The 27,925-nt window shown below is 37.3% G+C and overlaps 1 protein-coding gene across 11 annotated transcripts; it reads left to right on the forward strand.

Moving 5' to 3' along the window:
• Window positions 1-1,009: 1,009 nt before the first annotated feature.
• Window positions 1,010-27,919, forward strand: synj1 (synaptojanin 1). Of its 11 annotated transcripts, none has more exons than XM_051908089.1 (32): window positions 1,010-1,156; window positions 2,041-2,188; window positions 2,456-2,542; window positions 3,103-3,370; window positions 3,581-3,806; window positions 4,902-4,985; window positions 7,356-7,417; window positions 8,376-8,472; window positions 8,619-8,794; window positions 10,222-10,303; window positions 10,409-10,561; window positions 11,788-11,953; window positions 12,466-12,489; window positions 12,850-13,041; window positions 14,717-14,801; window positions 15,010-15,150; window positions 15,271-15,463; window positions 15,871-16,029; window positions 16,132-16,288; window positions 16,411-16,528; window positions 16,795-17,007; window positions 17,385-17,463; window positions 17,591-17,753; window positions 17,852-18,037; window positions 18,764-18,802; window positions 18,986-19,117; window positions 20,084-20,122; window positions 20,480-20,526; window positions 20,609-20,795; window positions 21,703-21,977; window positions 22,457-22,480; window positions 24,374-24,522. In XM_051908089.1, exons 2-31 carry the CDS (start codon window positions 2,065-2,067, stop codon window positions 22,475-22,477), a joined length of 3,975 nt encoding a protein of 1,324 aa, XP_051764049.1. In that variant the 5' UTR covers window positions 1,010-1,156; window positions 2,041-2,064; the 3' UTR covers window positions 22,478-22,480; window positions 24,374-24,522. The 11 variants fall into 11 exon arrangements, with proteins under 11 accessions (XP_051764049.1, XP_051764050.1, XP_051764040.1 ...); XM_051908090.1 differs by having other exon boundaries at window positions 22,460-22,480; XM_051908080.1 differs by lacking the exon at window positions 22,457-22,480 and having other exon boundaries at window positions 24,374-27,919.
• The last annotated feature ends 6 nt before the right edge of the window (window positions 27,920-27,925 follow it).

The following is a 27,925-nucleotide window of genomic DNA, read 5'->3' on the forward strand; positions in this document are numbered from 1 at the left end:
CTCTATAACTTATAAAATGTAGTCATTACAGTTCAGAACAGTGTCCACATCCACGACATATATATTATTTCACTGCTGTGCATCACTTGAATATGTGGTTTTGTGTGTTGTGCGTCACCTTCATCGGACCTGCTTCCTGCTGATGTGAGCCCGTCTGTGCCAAGGTGTGCTGCTGATCCATTTCAGAATCTGAAACGAAGAAACCAGTGTTTATGCCCATGCTTAGTTGTTTTATTTGTAATAATATACATTTCACAACATCAAAATGCAGATTTACTACAACTGCGTAATTTTATTTGAGTTTACACGGTTGCTGCGCACGCAGTGTTGCATAGGCCTATGCTAGACGCACTTTTACGTTTTGTCAAATAACAGCTTAGTTGCTGTGTTTTCCCATTTCAAAATAATAAATATATCAAGAAATACGTATTAGCCTTGTAAATGTAAAAATATAGAGTTTAACAATCAAACGCAGTCTCCCAACAAACGCGACTAGTGTCATCTTCTCCGTTTCTATATAGCGCTTCCATAACAAATGCAAATATTTTCAGTTTTAAGCCATGGCTTTATCCATAGCCAAACATAACATAGCGCAATATACACAATATATATATATTTAGAGATTTGCATGTTGCTGCTCTTTGTTTTATTTCTTATTTTAAACATTTTCTTTTAGCACTGTATTATGTTTGGCTATGGATGAAATCATGGCTTTACAGCAAAATTGTTGAAATTATTTAAATTAAAGATTGCGAGGGCACATGGATTAAATAATGATGTGCACATATAAATAATTTATACCAAATACTGCACTATTCCATTAAAAAACAAAAAACAAAGAATTGTCCGTTTTGATTTCATGGTGACTTTAATTATCACAAAAATGCATAGGACTTGAGCTGTGTCCCAATTCAGAGGCTGCAGCCTTCAAAGGACGCAGCCTCTGCAATTTCCTACATCACATGACACAAATGTGACCAATCAGCGGTCAGCTTGAGGCCCCGGAACTGTTCTGGGGCGTTACCACCCTACTCCAGTTGTCCTTTCTAGGTTGCGGTTTTATTTCTGTGCTTGAACTACCTGCCCCGCTAATCATTTTGTTTCTAGCCATATACGATCACAACCAACCGGGGGAAGACAGACACAACACTGACAGGTACACAAACCTCCTCTTTATCAAGCATCCTCATAAATGCATAATACATACTGACATATTGCAGCTGTACCTTTAACGTAGAAACGAACACGTTACGACGCTGTGAACAGTAAAATGTCAGTTTATATTGTTCAGAAACGCGATGAAGAGCTAGCCGGCTAACGTTAGCCGCCAGGGCTGGTCGTGATAAAGGCTTTTAGCGCTGTCAGTCTGTCTTAACTGTTGATTTTGGCAGATCCAGGGCCGGCGGGTACGGATTTTTTTTAAATTCTAGTTATCATACGGATGATTATTAATATCTTGTACACTAACCTTCAGCCTCACTAAGACTGTGGCCCAAGGTTAGACAGTCTGTATATGTGCATGAATTGTAAACATGTTCATAGATTTGGGTTGCAAATCTGAATGTATGTGGCGTGGCATTGTGATGAGCACCTGTCATCCTCTGTTTCTGCATGGTTAGTTTCACTTGAGTCGGACATTTTAGCTTCGGCTTTGATGGGATTTGGGTTCATGTTGCATCCCTTGCTGTCGTGTTGCTGAAATGACAGAATAACTAACATGTTTTTGTTAGCATCGTGTTGTCTTTCTTTCCTATAATGCGCTGAAATCTTTGTAGTAGTCTTAAGAGTGTATTTTAGCAAGAAGAATATCAAAAGCACAAACTGTTCAATCCTCTCAGTTTATTTTCTTCCTCTTATATCAATTGTTTATGACAGGATGCAGTAATAAAACACTTCAAATTGTGTGTTTTCGTGGTTGCATGATGCGACATTTGATGCACCTGCAGACGGTTTGAGGGTTCGAATATGTTAACCACAACCCCTGTGGTATTTTCTTCATATGGTATGTTTTCAAAGTAAATGTTATTTTTTCTTATTCAGGACTGAAACCGGTTGTGTCGAGCCATGGCATTCAGTAAAGGTTATCGTATTTATCATAAACTGGATCCACCTCCATACAGTGTGATCGTGGAGACCAGAAATCGAGAGGAATGCCTGATGTTTGAGTCTGGAGCTGTTGCTGTACTGTGTAAGACTGTCCACATATCCTTTATAATACTTACTTTTTATTTATTTTGAATCTAAAGATGTCAAACCAGTCATTTTTTTAAATTATCTTATAAATATTATACAATTAAAACTTTGATTTCCATTGATTCCCAGAATTTCCTAGATGCAAGAGAAAAAAAATGGCTTAAATATTGTCTTTTTGCATATAAAATAGTTTTTGCAGTCTATAAATCATCTGTAAATATGAAATGTGGTTTTTAAGTAAATGTTTTGATGTCATTCACAGCGGCGGCAGAGAAAGAGACCATCAAAACAGCATACACCAAGATGCTGGATGCTTATGGGATACTGGGAGTTCTTCGTCTTAACCTTGGTACAGTTTCTCAGCTTTTTTTTTTTTTTTTAAATGACTTGCTTATTGTGTTTGTCATCACAACAAATACAAATCCACCCTGTCGCCAGATTAAGAGAAAAACCCAGATGTTTTAGAAGATAATTAGAGTGTAAATCTCACCAAAACACAAAATTCACAGCAAAACCAAGATTTATGGAAGGTAAATGCACAACATATTATCAAGCAGTTTTTATACAAATATAGTCAATAATTACAGTGTATCTCTTAAAGTTCTCAGAAATATGTATTGACTGAGATTTTCTTAAAGGGATAGTTCACCCAAAAAAGAAATTTATACAGGTTTGGAACAACTTGAGGATGAGTAAATGATGACAAAATTTTCATTTTTGGGTGAACTATCCCTTTAATGAATACAACATAGACATTCAGACTCATCCATCCCAGTATTCAACTAAGTAGCCGATACATATGGGTTTTTCAATATCTGATTCTTAAATTTTCACATTCTGAATATGTGGTTGCAATACTTGCATACGCCACAAACTGAACTCTGAATCAGCTTCACTCTTCTTCCGTAGGAGATTCTATGCTGCACAGCCTGGTGGTCGTAACTGGCTGCAGTTCAGTTGGAAAAGTCCAGGATTCAGAAGTTTTTCGGGTAACAGGCACAGACTTCGTCTCTCTGAAGAATGACCCCTCGGATGAGGACCGGATCGCTGATGTCAGGAAAATCTTAAACTCTGGGAACTTCTATTTTGCCTGGTCCTCCACTGGAGTGAGTCTGGACCTCAGCTTGAACGCACACCGCAGGATCAGAGAAGACATATCAGACAATCGTTTTTTCTGGTGGGTATTTTTCAGATTGTAACCTTAAAGGTCCTTTTGATTTAGTTTTGAAAGATTTTTATATCTAATACAAATAAATACATTTTTTCAAAACATTTCTTTTTAGTGTTTAATGTGTGCAAAATATTTCCAGTTATTTAGACTGATGAACTCAATCAGTAGACGAAAAGTGGTTATTAATGGAAATGTAATTATATAATGGCTTTTCAGGAATCAGTCCCTCCATCTCCATCTCAAGCATTATGGGGTGAATTGTGATGACTGGCTGCTGAGGTTAATGTGTGGCGGTGTGGAGATCCGCACCATCTATGCCGGGCACAAACAGGCAAAAGCTTGCGTAATCTCTCGTCTCAGCTCAGAGAGAGCAGGCACACGCTTCAATGTCAGAGGCACAAATGACGACGGCCAGGTGGCCAACTTTGTGGAGACAGAGCAGGTATGCCAACAAAATGAGTCACCCGTGAATGACCTTTGAACTCGCTTCCTTAATCCTCTGGTGGTCCTTTTGCTATATAAACACAAACAATTGTAGACATGATTAGAATAGGCTGAATGGTCTTAAAAGTCTCACTTGAGATCTCTGCGGTCAGAAATGACCACCATAGGAAATAAATGAGAAATACAAGAAATACAGAGCAATTTTTTGGGGTACAGTCTACATTTCAGCCACAATTAAGCAGTCTTTGATTATGTCTAAATGTATATCCAAATGCAAACCCTAATAAAATTAAGTGATTATATCTGAAAATATTCCTATAAGGGAATACACAGCCATATATTTATATAAATATACACACACCATGGTATTACACGATTTTCTTAATTTCTCCAACGTATTGCATCAATCTACCTACCTTTTTTTTTCTAATATTTCTATTATTTTGCATAGAAATAAATGGCACATAATTTAGAGGTGAATATTGCCTAGAACTATGAAATTACTTCAAGATACAAAATATTAAAGGGTTAGTTCACCCAAAAATTATCTTCTTCGGAACACAAATTAAGATATTTTTGATTAAATCCCAGAGGTTTCAACGTGACTACTGTTGTTTAACCTTAATGTTAGAAAGCGATGAGAATACTTTTTGTGCGCAAAAACAAAACAAAAAAAAATTGTTGAATAAAGTGGTTATTTTTTGTTGTGTTTTTGCGCACAAAAAGTATTCTCGTCGCTTCATAACATCAAGATTGAACCACTGTAGTCATGTTGACTATTTTAACAATGTCTTTATACTACTTTTCTGGACCTTGAATGTGGTAATTTCATTGCTTTCTATGGGAGATAAAAAAAAAACCAATCAGATTTCATTAAAAATAGCTTAATTTGTGTTCCGAAGATGAACGAAGGTCTTATGGGTTTGGAACGACATGAGGGTGAGTAAATAATGACAAATTTCATTTTTTGGTGAACTAACCCTTTAAAGAATAAATATTATTGAAGCGAAATCTATTACATTTCATTTCATTAAATAAGACCATATGTGGTATCCCAAAGCTAAGTATCTGCATTTATTCGTGTTCCCTACAGGTTATTTTCCTTGACGACAAAGTATCCTCCTTCATTCAAATCCGAGGGTCAATACCACTGTTCTGGGAGCAGCCAGGAATTCAGGTACAATAAAGCTTTGAATCAATATGACGCATGCTTGCATTCAAATCACACTGAAGAAAAATATTTGCATTGCGTTCTACTGCACTGAGCTTGTTGGAGATTCAAGCCCCTGCTGAGTCATTATAACAAATTTATTTTCTTGTGTTTCCACCTCGTCACACATGACCAGTGCTGACCCCCTTTATTCATATTATCAGAAACACTCGTTTCAGGGGATTTTGTTGCAGCTGAATCAAAGTCGAGAGCCAAAAGGACTGCATGGGAACCAGCAGCTGGTATATCGAAGGTTTAGTTCTGTTTGGTGGATGATCTGTTCTTTACTGCAAAGAGTTTGTGCAATGTCAGTCGGTGAAAGTTGCACCTAACCCGACTGTGATTCATTTTGGAAAGGAGCCATATTCTGATAAATATATTGCCTTCTTGCGAAATCGAGTTAAGATGCCAGGAATTCCAGGTCTGGAATTGCCCGTGTCTTTCCTCTGACATTGCATAGACGTTATCATCGCTGCTTTTAGTGGGAAGCTGGTGAGGTGACCCTTCTTGAGCTGTTTTTTCAAAGCTTTGCACAGAATCTGAATGACAGATGTTCTGTCATTTCAGGCCATAGTGGTATTGGTTAAGGGAGTCCATTGTCTTCACTGACTGCAAAGCTAAGAGCAAAATAAAGGAAGTAGTATTGCCACAGAATACTTTTTCTCTGTTCCCAGAAAGCTCAGGGTAATGTGAGCTCATCTCTGCTGCCATTCCGAATGTATGAAATATTAATGCAGGGACCTGCAGAGGCAACAAACAGAATTGGGTGGGACTCTACACAGACTGACAGAATCTAAAGCATAAATGTCCCACACCAGCTCTAAACCGAAGGTCTTCAGCCTGTAAGGACCCCTTGTTGGAGGTGAAATAGGGGACCATCTCTTACATATCGTTGAAAAAAAAAAAAAAATTAGCATATTTGAATATATTAAATATAAATATATATTAAACATATATTTAATATATAAATATATTTAAATTATATATTATATAGATTAAATATAAATATATTACAAATGTAAATACATTGAATTAAAATAGTTAATAATAATTAATGATTTTATTTACTCATTTTATACATTAATAAAACATTTCAGTTATTGTTAACTAAAAACTTAAACTATTAAATAATTTTCAATAATTAGAATAAAGCTGAAAGAAAAGAAAATATAAAATTGAATATAATTAATATAAATAAATATTAGATGAAAAACTTTTCAAAGAAATATTATAAATGTTAAATTGAAGTAGTAAAATTACAAAAAATAAACTGAAAATATATGGTAACACTTTAGTTTTGGGTCCAGTTCTCACTATTAACTAGTTGCTTATTAGCATGCATATTACTAGGATTTTGGCTGTTTATTAGTACTTATAAAGCATATTAATGCCTTATTCTGCATGACCATATACAACATCCCTTAATCCTACCCAATACCTAAACTTAACAACTAACTTACTAACTATTAATAATACTAAAATAACACAGTTTAATGTGGTAGGGACACATTTTATTCTATATTAAGCTTTGCTTGTTTTAGCTTTAAGTTAATTGGATTTTTTTTTTACATATTTTATTTAATTTTTTTTCCACAAAGATTAGTTTGAGATCAACAATAATTGGCAGACCAACTGCAGTACCATCACAGGCCACTTGTTGAAGACCCCTGGTGTCAAATTTTGGAATAAATTGGGTAAAAAAAATAAATAAATAAATATATAAAGACTATTTTATAGTCACCCTAGTTAGAAGACATGAACCAATCGAATAGCAGGTATAGGAACCTGTTGTATTCATTGTTGTAACCTGATGAGACTGCAGGAAATGAGAAGCCAGTCATAGCCTAGAGATTGGAAAGTCTTCTGTATTGCTTACCTATTATGGTTGTAGGTGTGAACGTAATGCATTACACTGAAGGACGTGAGAGCAGTTGGTCAAATGTCATGTAGATAGGAAACCATTATTAAAAGGGGGCTTCCTGCAACTACAATTAGCCAATATTAGAAGCTGAAACTTCTACCTAGAGCACGAATCATGACTGTCTAGCTAGGTTATAAAATTCATGTGTTTCCTGGTATGATCGGTATCTCTGATAGATCTTCAGGCTTCAGTGAGCTTATGAAATCATTACTGTTGGCTCCACTGTCATATTCTGCACCAAATGTTTTTCATATCTTCAAATGCAGCTCAAATCAGCAGGCGGGCCAGGCCTGTGTTGTCTTTTTCTGGCTGTCTCTCTCATCTTCCTTCCCTCTGCCACCTTAATTTCCTCTTGCACCAAATATGAAACCATTCACAGTTCTTCCTTTTTTGTGTTTTCTTTTTTTTCCACAAAGGTCGGATCCCACCGTGTGAAGCTGTCCCGTGGTTTCGAAGCAAATGCACCAGCCTTTGAGAGGTAATTAAGATTCTGCTGCTTGGTGCATACGCCAGTATCCAGCTGTTCTGACTCAAGCCCAAACATTAGTGCGTGATGAAAGTGATCCAGCAGACATTTGCGAAGTGTACAGGCCCTGCTTCAGTCATTCCTGTTATTTACCACAGTTCGTATGGGCATGTTCAGTCGTGCCCAAGGATGTATTTTCAACTAGTCGATGTGAAATTAGTGTTCACCAGACCCCGATCAGATAGGTTTCGTAGGCAGTGTTTACACACAGGACAGCTGGATGAAGTGCTGCAGGGGGTCTCGAGGCGATATTTAAAAGTTGGAACTTTTGCTGTCTCATAAATGCAAACAGCTCATGGCATCAGCACTTCAAAACAAATTCAAATCATGCATTTAAATAAATGCTACATTTGTTATTTACAAAATCTTGTATTTGATCAAATGGAAAGTCTGAAAGAGGTCAGCATTTGTGAGCCAGTTTTAAAGCATTTCTTACATTGGGACAGGTTAATAACGGCATGACCTTGTCAAGGTCATTAAACGTCCTCCCTCTTCATCAATTAAAAATCTTTGAAATTATTTATTCAATTCAAAAATACAAGATTAAGTTGATTAAAATGATAAAATCTTATCCTGAATAAGTGGGAGGATTTATTCTTAGCCAGCCCTGGCTCCTCACGCTGAGCATGATGGACATTTTTTATTCATCATGAGTCACTGCTCTGTTCCCTGGAGTGCTGAGTCAGGTCGTGATGAGAGGAAGTAGTTGCAGACAACACTCTCACGAGGCTTTCATTTCTCCCCCTCCATCATTAATGAACTATTGATAACTTGTTTCCGTAGCTTATTTTGTTTTAAAATCACCATTGATTTTTCTTGAAGCATTGGATTGCTGGAGTAGATAAGCATTTATTTATTCTGCTTCAGTAAGATTAATGTGTACTAACCCTGTGTGATGTTTCCTGTCCAGACACTTTAGTGCTCTGAGGAGGCTGTATGGCAAACAGGTGATCATCAACCTGCTGGGTATGAAGGAGGGTGAACACATGCTCAGTAAAGCATTCCAGGTGATTGTTGTTTTGGCAATAATCCAGTTGTTTGGGCTACAATACATACTTTCAGATGTATTTTAATACTCTAAAAGTATGACTAAACAATAGTGGTTGTTCCACTTTCTTTTCTGTGTAAAGACTGTCTTTGTCTTCGCCCACAGAGTCACCTAAAAGCTTCGGAGCATGCAAACGCTGTGAGAATGTTGAACTTTGACTATCATCAGATGGTTAAAGGTGGGAAAACTGACAAGCTCAACAGTGTCCTGAAACCTCAGATCAACAAGTTTCTGGAGGAATGTGGTTTCTTCTATTACTCAGGGGAGGCCGGCATTCAGAGGTGGGGTTATATGCCGTCCTGACACTGCTGGTTGTGGAAGAATAGCATAGAATAGCATCAGGTTGTTTATTTAATTGGTTGTGTGTTTACTTGAAATAACTAGTGGATATATTTTTTTTTCTTTTAGCCACTGGGGGCTTTAAAGCAGAAATATTGTAAAATTTTGATCTATGCATGTACACAATATAATGTCAAATATATTTTATTACAATTTATTTGTAATATGGTATTATTGCGAAAGAGGATTGGGGCCAAGCAATAAAAATAAATCCATCTCGAGATTAAACTCTAAAATTCAACTCTAATTCAAAATGCTGAGAATAAACTAATTTAATTGTGAGAATAAAGTCGTGTTTCTAGAAAAAAATGTTAAATTTTGAGGGAAAAAAAAGCCTAAATAAAAATAATAAACTTGTTTTGAAAATAAACTCGTGTTTTGAGAAAAAAAAAACTCATTTTGAGAAAAAAAGGCAAAATAAATTACTGAGAATAAACTCATTGTTTTTCGAGTTGTTGAGAATAAACACGCATGCGATCAGTGTCATGTTCATTGCATACTGATAGAGGACATGACAGAGTTGGATCACGGCCCAATTTGCACGATTTTGTCCAACATGAAATGACAACCAGTGGACAAGAAAAAGGGGGACATTCTAAAACGTGAACGTAAAAAACACTTACCGTGGCTTAATGTACTAAGACAGTGGTATTAAATGACCAAACTCAGTAAACACCATACTAATAAAGCATACTTTCTGCAGATGAGCGCAGAATATGAACGCAACAAATTGAAGGAGAATGATGAAAAGGTTTTTTCTCAAAACACGACTTCATTCTCAATGTAATGAAGTTTGTTCTCAACATTGTATTTTGAGTTTTTTTTCTCAAAAAACAATGTTTAAAGTTTAATCTTGCGTTATAATGAACTCTAATCTCTAAACGGTTTTATTTTTTATTATTGCTTGGCATTGATGTAATGCTAATAATTAATTAAATGATTAAAATTTAAAATTAAACTTTTCAAATTAAATTATTTTTTTTAAATAAAACACTTACTGAAAAAAGATTTTATTTATTTACCTGTGTGTGGTGTGACCATTAACCAACATCCGAGAAACATGAAAAATGCAAATGTGTTGTTAAATTACTGAAATATTAACTTAAAAAACAGGGTTCAGCTGACAAAAAAAATGGTAATACAAAACAGTTTATTTATTGCAAATAAGATTGTGAAAATTAATATTAAATAATTTTGAATGAAGAAATAATTTACATCTTAATTTAAACATTTATTTACGTTTTTAATATTTAATATTTAAGTATTTAAAAACACTCTCAAGATTTAAGGTCTGTTGACTAATTCTGATCATCACATAATGGCCAAAATTAGCTGATTAAATTGTTTACCACAATTGTGTTCACCGCAGATGTCAAACTGGGACCATTCGTTCCAATTGTCTGGACTGCTTGGACCGAACAAACAGTGTCCAGGCCTTCATTGCACTTGAGGTATATTTGTAGTACAGTTCTGTCTATTTACTACTGCATAAATCTTTTTTGTTTTTACCTTTTGCTTGTCTTTCATTTTTTATGTAATATGTCTCTGTTGTTCAGATGCTTCCAAAACAGTTGGAAGACATGGGTCTGACGGAGAAGCCTCAGCTGGTGGCGCGCTTTCAGGAGGTCTTCCGCGCTATGTGGTCCACCAATGGAGACTCCGTCAGCAAAATCTACGCAGGCACTGGCGCTCTGGATGGCAAGGCTAAGGTACGTGTCGGCTTGTAATACACATGCAGAGAATGCAGCACAAAAGGCAACGGAGAGCTGAAAACGGTCTTTTCTGTGCAATCTTCGCCCCATACGTTAAGGTTTTAACTCATGTGTCTGCTGTTTTTCCTTGCTTTCCTATGGCTGTTCTTCCTCCTTTGTGGTGAGTTAATAGTAGCTAGTTGTGTCGATTTGAGTTGTGATGCTGTATTTATTATGTCTGCTCTGTTTTGTGTTGGTTTTTGTATTGGTTCTCTTGTGTTAGTAGAGAGAGATTACTGAAGCTGGCACTGCTGTCTACTTTAATTAGGCCTCTTTACAGACTGTAAACCATAAAAGCCTGTAAACCTCTCCAAGCTAGACCTCAAACCACAGGCTTCATCTTGCTAATCACAAAGAAATATTATATAACAGGGCTCCAGACTAACATTTGAGAACAGTAGCACTGGTGCCTCTAAGTTCTACAGATGGAGGCACCAGCACCTGATTTAGTGGCGCTGAGGGTTGGGGGTATTTTTAACCATAAATGTAATTATGGTTAAATTATTATTTTGCATTAATAAGTGCAATAATTATTTTGCATTAATTAAATGCTTATTTTTTGGAAATGCACATTTAAAGTGCTGAGCTTGAGTTGAGAATGTACAAAATTAAATTTATTAACAACAATAACCTAATTTTTATAGGGGAAAATGTCTTTTATTTTAATTTTTGGGTCATCACATTAAAAATAACATTTAAATTGGATAATATTTAGAGCTTTGAGCTTTGCTGGGAAAAGTGTTAAGCACTTGAAAGTCCTTGGGGGTAAAAAAGTGCTTGAATTTCACTCTCAAAAGGTTGTACGAACCCTGAAATGAATAATGTAATAACATTCGACTATTTCTGCCACAATACCATGGTTACAGTTAGTGTTACTACATTAAATCCATGTTGAATGTTGGTGATTTGTGGACTGAAAAGCCTTCTATAACTGGTTCGCTCATGGCACAATGATTCTCCTGTTTACCGAATTTGAATGCTTCTCACTAGATCTCACAGCAATGTTATTAATAATGTGGCAAATTCAAACGCTTTCTCACTGGATCTCCCAGTGCTGTGTAGTAAGTGTTGCTTGATTGAGATAAGCCCGCAAGTAAACTTGTTTTTGTGTTTCGTTTCATTTCATTGTTCCAGCCCTTAACTGTTTTATATGAACTATTTTGTTTGTTTGTTTTTCCCTGTAGGGTGGAAAGCTAAAAGACGGCGCTCGCTCTGTCACCAGAACCATTCAGAACAACTTCTTTGACAGCTCTAAACAGGAAGCCATTGACATCCTGAGACTGGGCAGCACCCTGAACAGTGACCTGGCAGATAAAGCACGAGCTCTTCTCACAACCAGCAGCCTGTATGGTACGATTTACAACACCACACTCCAGAGTCAGCAATAAACCAGATGAAAATAACAAATAATACCCCAGATTTTTGGCATTGTGGGATAAAAAATGCCCATGTGCCATCATTAGTTAGTAATTATAGACATTTATTTATTTTATTTTTTTATGTAAATGCATTGGCCATGGGAAAGAATAGATTTAAAATACCTGGTTAATGCTTAGTAGAATATCATTTCAGGTACAGTTGGTTTCCGACATGCTTTGCACCTTTGGTCTTTTGTGTTTGTGGTCATGGTTTATGGGATCAGTCTGCTGTAGATGACTGATTTCATCGTGTAGATGTGGATATGAATGAGTTTCCTAATGCTAGCGTGCTAATCTGCGGCTCCCGGCTGCTTTGGATGTGAGATTAGCTTTGAACCAGAGGGCTAATGCTGTTATCTGTCTAACGGTTAACTGTTAACCTCTCTCTCTTCCCCCTCTCCCTTTTTTTTTCTTTCTTTTTCTCTTTAATGCTTACGATGTTAGTCTCTGAGCCCATTTTACAGTCAGGTACAGTATACACAGACCAGGCATAAATCCATAACTGTTTATGGTTCCATGTTTCATAAACTCAGTGTTTATTTTGGCACCTCTGACACTGTACTGTGTTTTTTCCTTTTTATCATCCTTTTAATTTGCTGTGTGGTCTTGTTTTAAATACAACATATCATTTTGTCCAACTTTCAAGGACAGAACTGAATCTGTCTCATAGTGGTTTGGTCAGCCAGTCATATGCTTTTTTTTTTTTTTTTTTGTGCACTCTGGCCATTAGTTCCATGTCTAAGATATTATATCATATCCAACTGTAATACTCATTAATCATTTTAATGTGGGTTTTTGATAAGAATTTGTCTCCCTTTCTGTTTTTAGCATCTCCCAGAGTGCTTCTTGGCATGTGTCAGAACCACTACAAGTACACACGACCCAAGAAGATCAGAGTGTGTGTGGGTACATGGAATGTGAACGGAGGCAAGCAATTCCGCAGCATTGCGTTTCGTAACCACACGCTTAATGACTGGCTCCTGGATGCCCCTAAGAAGGCCGGTCATCCAGAATTCCAGGGTATGTGTTGATGCAAAGTCAATGCAAATGATACTTTTAAAGGTTGCTTTGTATTTAAAGAGGACCTATTATGCCCTTTTACAAAGTCTTTATTTTGGGGTCTACTAGAATAGTTTTTCATGCTTGAATGTACAAAAAAAAAAAATCCTTATTTTTCCACATATTTTGCATCGTTGCAGCACCTCTCTTCCCAGTCTGTCAGTAAAGCTCTGTTTAGTTCCTGTCTCTATGAAGCCCCTCCTTCTGAAAAGCGCCAAGTACTCATGGAGACTACTACTAACGCAACTCAACCAGGTCTCGCCCCCTTTTTTTGTGTATGCCTTGGGAATTATTTAAAGGTGCAATATGTAAGAATTTGCAGTAAAATATCCAAAAACCACTTGGCCAGTGTTATATATTTTGTTCACCTGAGTACTTACAATATCCCAAATGTTTACAACTATTTGTAAATCGTGAGGAAATTGCAATTTTAACCAAGGCTCCGGGACGTGTGAGGAGTCGCCTGTCATTTGCGTTATATCCCGCTTTACCCTCGGTTTCCGGTTTTATTTTGCAGAAACCGTGGAAACACCAAAGACACTTTAATATATTACATGTTTTAATAGACAAGGGAACAACTGTTTGGTTACATTTATAGACAGAAAACTAATTGTTGTTATATAGCTCAACACGTTTAGTCTTATTGTTTAAATCCAATTTTCTTGATTTTTTGCGAGTACCATGCTTTACCATGCCTCAGAGAAAAACACTACTTTGTGAAGTAGCTAACATAGCATAATCAGATGCAGCTTTATTTTTAGTAACAGTAATACAGCATTTTCTCAATCATACAATATGTTTTAAAATTAATTGCATGCCATTTATCAACACAAGCCATCCAGCATTTAATATGATATTCTAAAATCGATCTAGCTTACTACAGTGTGTTATAAGTGTCTCACAGCAGCCGCCGAGCAAACGCACAGAGTAACATTTTCAACACACTCAAATGTATCTAATATGATAAACAGAGCTGCATTACCTGATACTCATGACCGGAAAAGCGGAAGCGGCGCCGGCGACTGTGGCATAATAAAAGTTCCGCTGCTCACGGCGTGTGTTGTGCAATCGCTCCAGTGGCCTCGTTCAGCTCCCACAACACTCGGCCCTGCTCTGCTTTATACTACAATAATGTTAAAAATCTCATCCATGAACACGATTTCTTCCTGAGTCCTATCCCGATTATTTCCACCAGCTGTGATGTGAAGACCACATGTCCCAAGATTCCGTGCTCAAACTTGCGTCATCAAGCTACACCTTTGTTTTGAATAGGCCTCTAGCGGACAGAAAATGTTACATATTGCACCTTTAAATGAGGAACACTGTGATGTGGACATTTCCAGAAAAAAACTTAAGACTACAATCGAGGCGTTTTATGGAGTTCAGAAACCATGCGCACTGATATAGAGAATAACTCCCTTTGGAGTGGACTTTGTGCTTTGTAACTTTGCATGTTTTTCGTGCTCAAACAGCACCATTACACACTAAAGAAAATTTAAATTGGTAAAAAAAAAAAAAAAAAAAAAAAAAGCATAATAGTTCCTCTTTAATATCTGTCAGTCAAATGACTAATAAAACTAGTGAAAATGCTTTAGTGGCTTCTTATATCATAGACTCAGACTGTTTTGTCATGCAGATGGAAAATCCACCCCCGTGGACATCTTTGCTATTGGCTTTGAGGAAATGGTGGAGCTGAATGCTGGCAATATTGTCAGCGCAAGGTAAGAACTAACCTGATTTTAGAGATTCAAAGTTCACTTGTTGTAGTTACATAATAAGCAGAATCAACATTTCCTGTGGTCAGTGGTTGTGTTGTGCTACACAATAATCATTTATTTCAATCGGTATTTAAGGTGAAATGTTTCTTTGTGATATCATCATGCTCTCATTTCTGTGAGAACTGTTTAACTTCTCTTTCTTCCCTGGCAGCACCACTAATCAGAAACTGTGGGCTGCAGAACTGCAGAAGAACCTCTCACGAGATCAAAGATACGTGCTGCTGGCCTCAGAGCAGCTGGTTGGTGTGTGTCTGTTCGTCTTCATACGCCCTCAGCATGCACCATTCATCAGGTATTTTCACACACTTGTATGGTAAAAGTGGATTTAATTTCAGTAAAAGTCATTTCAAGTATTTAAGAGGGTTTAAATGACTTCTCTGTTCTCATATTATGTGTTGTTATCCTATAATAGGGATGTTGCTGTTGATACAGTGAAGACTGGAATGGGCGGGGCCACTGGTAATAAAGGTGGTGTGGCTATTCGCATGCTCTTCCACACAACTAGCATCTGCTTCGTGTGCTCACACTTTGCCGCTGGCCAATCACAGGTCAAAGAGAGGAACGACGACTATAATGAAATTGCACGCAAACTGTCCTTCCCTATGGTAATCATTTATGTAAAAATGTGTTACTTCTGCTCAGGTTTTGACCACATTCTTCTTCTTTTTATAATAACAATATTAGTAGTAGAAGTAGTAGTAGTGATATTTAAATACATAATAAATGATTAATAATATGAATTGTAAATAATAGTATATATGATTTATTATAATATAAATAAAAACAAATATAAAAGTATTTATTATTATACAGTAATATTGCTATTAGTAGCAATATTAAATACATAATAATAAATAATAATATATTATATTTATTCTTTTATATAATATAAATAAAAAAACAAATATATTAAATAATTTTTATCATTAGTAAATGATGATAATAATAATAATAATAATAATATAGTATTCTTATTTGATTATGAATATTTTTATTTATTTAATTTTTTTAGGGTCGTCTCCTTTACTCTCATGATTATGTATTCTGGTGTGGAGATTTCAACTACCGAATAAATATTCCTAATGAAGAGGTGAAGGAGCTGATCAAACAGCAGAATTGGGATGCCCTGATCACTGGAGATCAACTGGTGGAGCAGAAGAATGCTGGACAGGTATTTTAGGAAAAAACACAGCTATATCAGTAGAACAATTCTTGAACATTTTTCATCACTCTTCTAAACATTTTTATTATTATTATTTTATTCATATTTCAGGTTTTCAGAGGCTTTATTGAAGGGAAGCTGGATTTTGCCCCCACTTACAAATATGACCTGTTTTCGGAGGACTATGACACCAGTGAGAAGTGCCGCACGCCGGCCTGGACTGACCGTGTGCTGTGGAAGAGAAGAAAGTGGAACTTTGATAAAACTGGTGAGAACTATATTAAAAAACATATCTTCAACCAACAACCAAATTTGAAATTCAGTATAAAACAGCTTACATCTCCCTCAAAGTTTAAATTTTGACTAAATCTGCCTGTGTGTGTGTTACAGCAGAAGAATTGGAGTTGAATGTAGTAGGAGCCCCAGTGAATGAGGAAGATCAGTACCCATGGAGCCCTGGAGAGCTCAAGTACTATGGTAGAGCAGAGCTCAAAACCTCTGATCACAGGTGAGAGAGACTAAAGTCAACTTTCAGGATTTACACTTACAACATTCTTAGTGCCGTCCAGTGGGCCTCAGAGGTACAGCAGGAGGCTGTCAGTTTTTTTTTTTTTTTTTTTTTAAGTAGTTGTTAAAATTATTAAAATTCAGGTCTATCTTTGTCCTTATTGACCACAAAGATCAGGATTGGACAGTTAAATCGCATTGTGGACCACATAAACTTTTGTGTTAGGGACCGCAGTTCTATTGCAATTAATGTTTGTCTCTCGAAAGGCCTGTGGTGGCCATCATAGACGTGGACATACTTGAGGTGGATCCAGAGGCCAGACATCAGGTGTATAAGGACGTGATCGCCCTGCAGGGTCCACCTGATGGAACCATCCTCGTCTCTCTCTGCACTTCTGGTCCTGATGACTTCTTTGATGATGCTTTGATCGACGACCTGTTGGACAAGTTTGCTAATTTTGGCGAGGTTATTCTTATCAGGTAAGTTTTTTTTTTTTTTTTTTTTTTTTTTTTTTTGCATATATCATTTAATTATATTTATATTTAATTATGCAACTTTATTTATACACTACCAAAAGTTTAGAGTCAGTAAGATTGTTCTTTTTTTATACAATTTTTTTTTTTTTTTTTTTTTGAAAGAACAAGGACACATTAATTTGATGAAAAGTGACAGTTACAAATGTATAATGTTACAAAAGATTTTTATTTAAAATAAATTCTGTTCTTTTAAACATTCTCCAGAAAATATGTATCACTTATTCCACACAAATATTAAGCATAAAAAAAACTGTTTTCAGAATTTATAATAAGAAATGTTTCTTGAGCAGCAAATCAGCATATTATTATTTCCTAAACAGGTTTGTTGAAGAGAAAATGTGGGTGACATTTTTGGAGGGATACTCAGCACTGGCAGCTCTCTCTTTGAGTGCCTCTGCTGTAAGTGACTCTACTGTTCAATATGTTTCACTATTAAAAAAAAAAAGAAGAAAAGAATATTCACATGCAGAAATGTATCATAATACTGACAGTTAATCTAATCGTCCCTCATTGTGTCCACATGCAGGTGAATGGAAAGACCATAGACATCCGTCTGAGGAGTCCTGGTTGGATAAAGAGTCTAGAGGAAGAAATGAGTGTGGAGAGAATCTGCGGTAGCATCCCAACGTCCACCAGCTCCACCCTGCTTGCAGAAAACTCTGACATGGGGGAAGAGTATGATATGGAAGGTATGGCATCTGTTTGGGTTACATGGTTCCAAAATGCAACATGAGCCTATGGAAATATAGGACAGTATGGAGTTACGTTTTTATTGCTGTCTTGACAGGTGATGTGGACGAGGAGGTTGAGGATATCTTACCCCAGCACCTGCAGCCTGGAGCGGGCATGGATCTAGGCTCGTCCCCCACCCCATCCCCACGCAGCAGCCCCTGCCCTTCTCCTACCCACGGAGAGCCTGCGCCCCCCATCCGACCCAGCAGAGCCCCCCCACGCACAGCTGGACCACCACAGGGTAGTGCTAATATTTAACTCTACTCAATATTGACGAACCCTTATGTATTTATATCGGTTTTATTTTTTATTTTTTTGGCTTTGTCCTTTTCTTACATTTTACGTTTCATTTATACACTACAATTCACAATTTTGGGGTCAGTAAGATTTTTATTTTTTCACATAAATTAATACTTTTATTCACTAAGGATGCATTAAATTGATCAAAAGTGACAGTAAATACATTTATAATATTACAAAATAAATGCTGTTCTTCTGAACTTTCTATTCATCAAAGAATGTATTACAGTTTCCACACAAAAAAATAAGCAGAACAACTGTTTTCAGCATTGATAATAATAAGAAATGTTTCTTGAGCCCCAAATCAGCATATTTGAAGGATTTCTGAAGGATCATGTGACACTGAAGACTGGAGTAATGATGCTGAAAATTCAGCTTTGCCCTCACAGGAATAAATTACATTTTAAAACATATATTAAATAAGAAGACAGTTATTTTAATTGTATTAATATGTAACAATATCATTATCATAAGAGATTTGTTTCAAAAACATTTTTAAAAAATCTCACAGACCCCAAACTATGTAACTTCCAGGAAAGTAGAAAAGCAAAAACTATATTTTAATAACTAAATTCCTTTTCAGAACACCATAGTAGATTTAAATCTATATGACTGTATAAAAAAATCCTAGTACATTAATTTTCCTTTGTTTTTACATTGCGAAAAGGAGGATTAAGCCCAGCATCCATTAGAAGGGAACTGGCAGGTAAAGAGTGCTGTTTGCAGAGGTGTTGCTTCGATGGTTTCTGAGCTCTTAGAGTGTGTGAATGTGTGTGTCTCAATGCTTCAGTGTGGTTTGCAGTGCTGTGAGCTGAGCTAAATCCCTTAGGCTGTTGTTTTGACGCTTGTGATAATGGGGTGTTTTTTTTCTTTTTCTCTTTTCTCTCAGGTTCTCCGGTTGATGGTCAGCCAGCTGGAGCTCCTTCATCGCAGGGGCTAGAGCCAAAACGCCCCCCTCCTCCACGCCCCAATGCCCCACCAGCCCGACCTGCCCCTCCACAGCGCCCACCACCACCCTCAGGTACAGCTATGAATTCTTTGTAAACGTTTACACAGGCATGACAATTTTCCGATCTGTTCTCACCTGAAGTCAAAAACCCAAATGACGCTAAACTTACCTGGGATTTAAATGCCCAAACAAATGTGTTAACTACTTTAAATGTTTTCACTTGTTTTTGGATTTCATTCACATTTTACAAAGATGTTTCTAAAGGAGGTCCTACACCTGTTAGGAAAGATTCAGCAGGTAATGCTGTACATGAACCAGCACTGTGTATTAGCAGTTGAATATTGGCTTATTGCTGTTTATTGACTTGTTTGTGATTTGGTTAGTTGCACCTGATAATAGATTAGGTGGGCCTAGATGTTAAAAGTGTCTGGCTAACTTTTTCGAATGTAATGCACAATGATATTTGGTAGTGTTTCTTATGCCTTTCCTGAGCCTCATTGTAATTTTGGTATTTTGTGGTTTGTAAAAATCAAGTCTGCACTGTATTTTTGTTCATGGTGTATTTTTTTTTTTTTGGCAACAATTTTTAATTTTCTTTCAAAGGCTTTGCTGAGCCTCTCAATCTAGAGTTTGATCTGACTGATTATGAAGGTAATTTCTGAAAGAAATTTAGATTTTAGAGTATTCTTGCAGTGTCTGTCCTTGTGTATGGTGACCTCCTGGTCAGTTGAGACCTCCTGCACTTGCTAACAGAAATAGACTAATTAATGTGGGGCAGTCAACCATCTTGCCATGATGCAGTGCATGAAGTCTCAGTTGTTCCAATGATTTTGATTTAGTTTTCGAGTGTGAAGTGCTGGGTTGAATTAGGTGAATTAGCTTTTGTAATTGAGAAAGAAAGAAATGATCTCTCCATCAGGTAAGGAGTCTGTTGGGTCAGATATATTTTCCCTCTAGATGAAGGCTGTAACGTGTTACAAAACACATTTTGAATAATTTTGAATTTTTGAATAATTTTTTCCCTCATGCTGACAAAAGGACAAAAAAGCCCAGCGTTAGCGCGTGCAGATGCAGCTGGTGAGTTCTTGTCTCGCTCATCAAAATAACATTAATCATCTGACAAAGTTTAATTGACGGACATATTTGAGCCTCCCTCATGCCATGATATTGTAAGCCTCAGGCTAGTTTCAACACAAAATAGAGCTAAAGTAGTTAGTTGATGTTCTTGACAGGAGCGCTGATCTGACATTTTCCAGGCTTTTTTTAAGGCATCTGTTTAAATCCACTCTTCTTCCATTGTCAAGTTTGTAGAATAGAAAATTTGACTGGCATTTGAATTAGACATGAAGTTCAAAATATAGGTTTTTTGATATTTTCACAAACATTTTTCTAACTATTACTGAATGTTTGATTATGCCATTGGCTGTTTTTCAGGTCGAGGTCAAGCAACTGGAACAGCCCCTGGAGGCGCCCCAAGGCCGGTGAGTGGGCTAAATGACATGAATATAATTAAAAGAGAAAAAAATGATGTATATCATGTTAAATTTTATGATCTTGCTTCAGATCCCACCTCGAGCAGGAGTTATCAGTGTCCCTCCTCAGGCTAGACCTCCTCCTCCTCCTGCTCACCCCGGGGCCCCCAGACCGATAGAAGTGCATCCTGGGGCCCCCCGACCTTCACTTGATAATCACCCCGGAGCACCAAGACCCACTCCTGAACCCCAAAGCAAGCCATCCGAGTTGCCTCTGGGTTCGTTAAACACTTCCTGTTACCTATTAATTTTACTTTTATATTCTCGCACTGGAATTGATACGGAAAAACGGATGCCATCATTACTGTTTGTATCACTGTGTATCAAGTGCTGAGGAAGCCTCCGGAGCTGAAATTCAGATATGGTAATAGGCATTTAGTTTCTGAAACACACTATAAGCAGTAGACTAATCACAACAGACTAGGCCGTCTGACCAATCATTGCGGAGTAGGCTCTCGGAAAGGATGGGTTTAGAGAGACTTAAGTCTTATAACCGTTTTCAGACTCTTTGGCCCTGTTTACACCTGGTATTAAGATGCGTTTTGGTCGATCAGATCACAAGTGGATGACACTAAATACAGGTGTAAACGGGGTGTAAAACGTTTTGAGTTTGTCCACTTTCGACCACTTCCAGAGGTAGTCAAAAACGCATTCGACCGGATTGCTTTCGTATTGTAGACGTTCATGTGGTCGAATGTGTTCAAACTGCCACCAAAGACCGCCTACTCTCCGCCTACTGACCTAACATAAACATTATGGGAAGACATTACTAGCCAGACGTGATTTAGTCCCAGGTTTGGTTTGAAGACGAAAAACGTACCAAGCACAATGTTCTCTCACCATTTCTCTCACCTTTCTAACACACACTCTCCGTGTTTGGCCGGTTTTGCAGCTGTCAGAGCAGAAACGAAAGCTGATGCTCGCTGTATGTTTTTCCGTTGTCTCCGGTAGCATTCATTTGTAAATTGCACAAGCTTATTTTGTCCATTAGATCGAAAGATCTGAAAAAAAACATACATTTATATGATTTTATATAAGATTGAGATATATATTATGTATGTGTGTATGCTTTACCATTTTAACCAATTTTTAACCTTCTACTAACCCTGTGTGTCTGTCTTTCAGGTCCACCCCATGCTCTGCCAGGTCCCATGAGACCTCAGATGATATCACCCATGCAGCCTCAGTCTATGTCACCAGTGCAGCATCCTGTCCAAGCCCAGCTCCCTCCACCAATGCAGCCCACCTTCCCTGCCCCTCTGATGCCTCAGCCGGCCTCCCAAGTGTCTGCTGGAGTCGCTGCCACCCCTCAGCCCGGACTGGCATCTCCCAAGCCTCCACCCCGGAGCCGGTCCTCTCACACACTGCCACCTGAGTCTGCTCCTCCTCCTACAACCCAGGTTAGTCCTCTTTCTCTGCTCACTCTTGTGTAGATGTCAAGATCACAAGCCCTATATTTAATTGTGGTAAAGATCAACACTCTTTCAAAGAGGCAAGGACCCACAAGATTCAAAAATTCAGGATGGGTTCAGGATGTGCACATGCTGGGCTCAAGTTGGGCTCAGGTGCAGGAAAAAAAAGATAACGATAAATAGAAAAGAAAAAATAATGTCCGCACACTGAAGTTACAGCTCCATACAACATATTTATATATATATATATATATATATAAAATGTTGTATGGAGCTGTAACTTCATTGTGAGGATATTATTTTTTCTTTTCTCAGTACCCCCAAGACCCCTATCCTGGGGTCAGTAACCTGCTTTAGGGGCCTCTTCCTCTTTCTTTTTTACTTTTCTAGTAATAACGACTTTGTCCAGGTGGTTCTCATAGTCATGTTTCGCTCTTCTTGATGCATGTGTCTCTCTCTTTCACTAGCAGGAGCAATCCTCAGGTTGACAGGTACTGGATTAAGTAATTTCTAGTATTTACGTTGTCTTCATGGCACCATAGCCTGTAGTCACGATGTATTGGGTGCTCATACACATAGGATCCTCCATATTATAGTTGTTTTTTCCCCTTTCCATCTTTAATTTGACCTTTTTTAATTTGAATATTAGAAAATTATAATGTAAAACTTAACTTGAACCCCTTGATAATATTGTGTATAGCTACTTAGAGAGAAAAAATGACCTGGTTATGAGATTTATCGAGTCGTTCCAACAGGGGGTTCAAGGAAAGTGTCATCCAGTTTTTGATGTGGGTATTGTTTGTTTTTAACCTGTGGTATCTGTTATAATTATTTTCTATGTTTCTTGGACAAGGAAAAGCAAGTAAAAAGCCTCACTTTGGCTCTAGTAGACTTGCACACTTATCATATTTGTGTTTTTGATGTTTTATAATGCTGTTTTTTTATATATATATATATATATATATATATATATATATATATATATATATATATAATAGACAGTTTAATAAACTATATTCAGATCTTTCAGTTTTTGATTTATATTAAGGTCTGTCATTGCACCATTTATGTTTTAACCAACAAGTCATCGTGATTTTTATCAAAACTTGTAACAAACGTATTGTTTAAAATTAAAAGTCAACATGAAACAAGATGAGTTTTCAACTCTTTTTACATCTGTAACAATGAAACAGGATATTTAAGTGATTTCAGTGGTTTGGTACTAATTTACTGAATTACTATCTAAATAACCTAAAATAAGTGCATAGTTTAATTTTCCTCAAGTAGTAACAATAAGAGTTATATCATTTAAAACATTTTTACTGTTCTGACCACCAACCGCCAAAAGGCGCCTATTATTTAGCAGCTTAGGAGGGGTAAATGAGATCTAAATAATCTAAAATCCCCCAAAGTTATTGTTACTATTACAGTGAAGTTAGTGTTATGACATTTCATAAAACACAAAAAATATTCATTCTTAAGGCCTGTTTACACCAAGAACGATAACTATAAAGATAACGATAAAGATATAGTTCTAAAAAATCGTTCTGAATATAAAAGAATAGCATTGTCCAAACGACAGCTATGACGATAACAATATAGAAAAACAATATTATTATTTTACAGCTATTCAACAATAAATCATTGACAGCCAATCAGAATATTTTAAGGGCTCATGCATTTAAAATGGCAGACAACATTGTGGAGAAGTTAATCGCCAAGGTCCAGAAAAAGCCACCACTGACAAGTTAAACACCCTTTTCAAGGATACTTTAAAGTAAATGGACATATGGAAACAATCAGTCATACGCTCAGAATAAAGGTGAGAAGGATTAACGATGAGATCATTATGCCAGGCTAGCAAACAGTGTAACATAAAATTACCTTGGGTATCCAGCACTAGTTTCGACAACATTGTCTTGCTTCTTTTGAAGTTGAAGTGAAAAAGACTAGGTTTTGTTTTTATTCCACTATACTGACTTTGTCAGCTAAATTCAGTTAGATTAGATCGATTATACTAGCTATCCACTTGAAACATAGCATGCTGAGGACATCTGCTGGTTAAAGCCATGTAAATGCAACAAGAACAGCAAAAACATGTACACACTTTGAAACCGCAGCGCTTGAGCTTAGAATAAACAAACCGTTATCGTTCGTTGGTGTGGATGCAAATGTAGTTATCGTTACAGTTATCTTTATAGTTATCGTTCTTGGTATGAACGGGCCTTTACTGTTCAAACAGCCAAGGTGTGACCTTTTTTTAAACTTAAACCGTCCATTTTTCCCAATAAATTTAAATCTGATTTCATGTTGACTTTAAAACTCCAATATGTTCTAGCTTCTCATCACATCATAAGTTTGATTTATGTGTTTTCTTTCCCCAGGTCAAGGATATGAATGGAGTCCAAAGAGAAGCACAATGGAAACTAGACCCCTTCGACATACTTAACAACCAGTCCCTCTTCCAGAATGCATCGTTCTCCGCTTCTCTCCCTCGCTCCTCATCCTCATCCACCCCCTCCCCTTCTTCTTCCTCTACGTTACCCAGCTCCCTCTCCCTATTCTCATCTCCGGACACCAGCAGCTCTCCGTGTCTCCTGCCCCCACCCATTACCTCACGCAGCAAATCCCAGGAGACCCTCCGTGCATCCCCCAATCCGTTCCTCGCAGACGCCCAACCCAGACCCAACAGCACCAACCCTTTCACCGGCAACCTGCTGTCCTCCCCTCGCCGATCACTCACACCCGATTTCTTCACCCAGCAGCAGGCCCAAGCAGCCACGCCTGGCCTGAACAGGGCCATGTCGACTGTGGTTCACAGTTCCACTCTTCCACCATCTTTCTCCAGACAACAATCCTTAGTTCCTGCTACAGCAGCAGCCCCAACCAAACAGACCCAAAAGTGGGTCACCTTTGATGACGATTCAGACTTCCTTTCAAGAAATGCTCCATCCGCAGTTAGGACCAGCTCGCCACTTATACCCGCAGCCTTATCCCTTCCCTTCCCACAACCCCAGAGCAGCTTCCCCAGCTCGGGCTTTGATTTCCTTTCAGCAAAGGCTCCATCTGCAGTTGGGACTGGCCCACCGCTTATACCCACAGCCTCATCCCTTTCCTTCCCACAACCCCAGAGCAGCTTCCCCAGCTCAGGCTTTGGCATGGACAGTAACTGGACGTCGCTTCCCACCTCTGCGTTCCCCACAATCCCCCCTCCAATCTCAACCAGGACTAATACCAGCATCAAAAATGCCCACATCCCTTCCAGAAACGAATTTACAGAGAGATGATACAGCGGAGAACATGTATGTAAAATATGGAGAAAATATTATTGTGTATCTATGGTTTGTATAAAAGTGAGGTGGTGGTATTGACCTCTTTGTCCGAAATAAATGAATCCAGCTGTTTCTGAGCCCAACGCAGACAGGAAACCAAGAAGAAATCAAGTATGTGTATCACAGTATGTTTTTTAGATTTTAAAATAAGGGGCAGAGAACCTGTCATTTGCATATTAACCTGCATAGACATGTACACACATATGTGTGTAAAATTTTACACTTAAATGGCCAGATAATTACACATTTAGACCGCAAATCATTCAGCATCAAGCTACATAATCAGATGTAAAAAATGTACAAATATTAAATTATATATCTTGCTGCATTTTTCAATTTCATTATTTACTCACCCTCATGTCAGAACACAAAAGAAGATATTTTGAAAATGTTTTTTTCCCCCATTCAGTGGATCTCAATGGGGTTGTTTTGGACCCCATTGACTTCCATTATATGCACAAAACCAGTTGAAACATTCTTCAAAATATGTTCCAGAAAAGAAAGCAAGTCAAACAGCTTTGTAATGGCATAAGGTGAGTAAATGATGATAGATCTTTAATTTTTTGTTGAAATATCCCTTTATTCTGTAACCCAATGCAAATAAGAAAAACTTGTTATTATCAAACGCACAGATTTAAAATGCCTGGCTGTGTCCGACCTGTTCTACGCCGTCATATCCGATAAATGGGCTTGACAGTGAGCCAAGATATTTTTCGTTGTTTATCTTATGAATGTATCTTTTACCAGTTTCTATTGCCTATGTTTAGATTCAGACTGTGGTGTGCGCAGGACAGTTGCTGTGCTTCAGTGCATACTCAAATCCAGGGTCTAATTTTTCTGGGTGTTCACGCAAAAGACCCCCTCCCACCCCCGTGCATCCTATAGTACGACCAATGTGCTTAGCTTGTCAAAATATATCTTCTATACATATTCATAGTGATTATATGTCTTCCTAGTGAGGAAAAATGTAAAGTAGTTCTGAATTGTGTTTATATTTGCAGCATATACATGCCATATCTAAAGTGCACTGAAGAGCTTTGTCCTCTAGGCTTTGAAACGCAAAGTTTGAGATGTTATGTTTGTGCAGAGAGGGCGTAAGAGGGTCACAGTGGCCCTCTCATTCATCGACACTGTATATACATGTGCTTTCAGTTTCATCTGACCCAAAGCTCACAACAGAACTGCTGTATTTAACAAATGTGTAGTGTGTGTGTGTTTGATTTGGTGGGTTCCTCCTTCAGGTTGTTGGTCATGCTTTCTTTTGTGCAATGTGTACTTATTCGCTCAATGAAATATTTTTTCATTTTGATGAACAGGTTGTTGATAAATCTATTTATTGTTATGTGGAGGAATACTGTGCTGTATTTTGGAGCGTGACGTCTGGTTCTTGTACTTAGCTGTTTGTGCGAATGCGCTTGAGTGTTTGCGTCGTCATGTTGAGGGATTCAGATATCTCGAGTACGAGTCGTTATAGCATTATGTCTTCAAACTGTTTTAGAGAAATATATTTGTTATGGTATCAAGTATGGTATAATCTTGAGGGGAAAGCAGACTGTTAAATGAACACACAGAAGGATTATGAATACCATAACATTTAAAGCTACCATCCTATGTTGTTTAATAATGCCTTAGACATTTTGGAGAAGTTCAAATGTGTTTGAGCACCCGAGAGTGTTTATTGGGTTTTTATTGGATTAATGGTTCAGCCTCAGTTGTTTTTGTTGATTGTATAGCATTCCAGACTGTGTAATGATGCATTATGGATGAATGATCAGCCTTTGGGCACTGATTTTATGTGTGCAGTAATTTTACTCATATTATGCAGGTTTTTTAATGTCCCTCGAGGGCATAATGAAATGATTCATTCTTGGTTAAAGTGTAGGTATTTCAGGAAAGCAGTATTTTACTTGTACTTTTGTTCCTTGTTTACATTTTAGGTACAAATATTTAACATCTGCATAGTTGTTCAAATGTTCGCCTGGGATGTGTTGGGCAACATATTTTGGCTTTGAGCTTATAGATATATTTTTGAACCTGAAAAGCACTGAAAAGTTTCTCTATTTGGGGTTTGGTTGAGGAAGTGGTCAGAAGAATGCTAGCCAGCAAGATTATGTGTACTAATGCATGAGAAAACCATTCCAAAATGCATTCCAAAGCACTAACTGTGAACATCTCCAGAATACAGACAAGTATCAGGTTATGGATAATATACTATATATACATAAATTTATTTTGATGACTGGTAAACACAATGTAACCACTTAACATTCAAAGGCATTAGAAGTCATTTGTTCAGGTGTTCTGTATGTTATGAAAGCGTTGAATCTGACATTGCCAGCGCCAGTTATTAAAAACAAGCAAGGTTTTATAGGAATTAATTAACTCCTTTTGTGAAGTTAACTCTCCTATGTAGCTTTTAGCCCAGTAGTGAACAAAAGTCTGTGGTATTAACCTTATATGTATGTATTCACAAACCACAAAACTGCAATTCAGTAACAAGTACTCAATCTGTAATTTAAGTGCATACCAAAACTGCACATTTATGTATGGAGCAATTGATGTTGTATGTATGCAATAATAAATGTAATTCAACATGAATCGTAA

Source organism: Ctenopharyngodon idella, chromosome 10, assembly GCF_019924925.1.
Source record: "Ctenopharyngodon idella isolate HZGC_01 chromosome 10, HZGC01, whole genome shotgun sequence".
Taxonomy (NCBI): domain Eukaryota; kingdom Metazoa; phylum Chordata; class Actinopteri; order Cypriniformes; family Xenocyprididae; genus Ctenopharyngodon; species Ctenopharyngodon idella.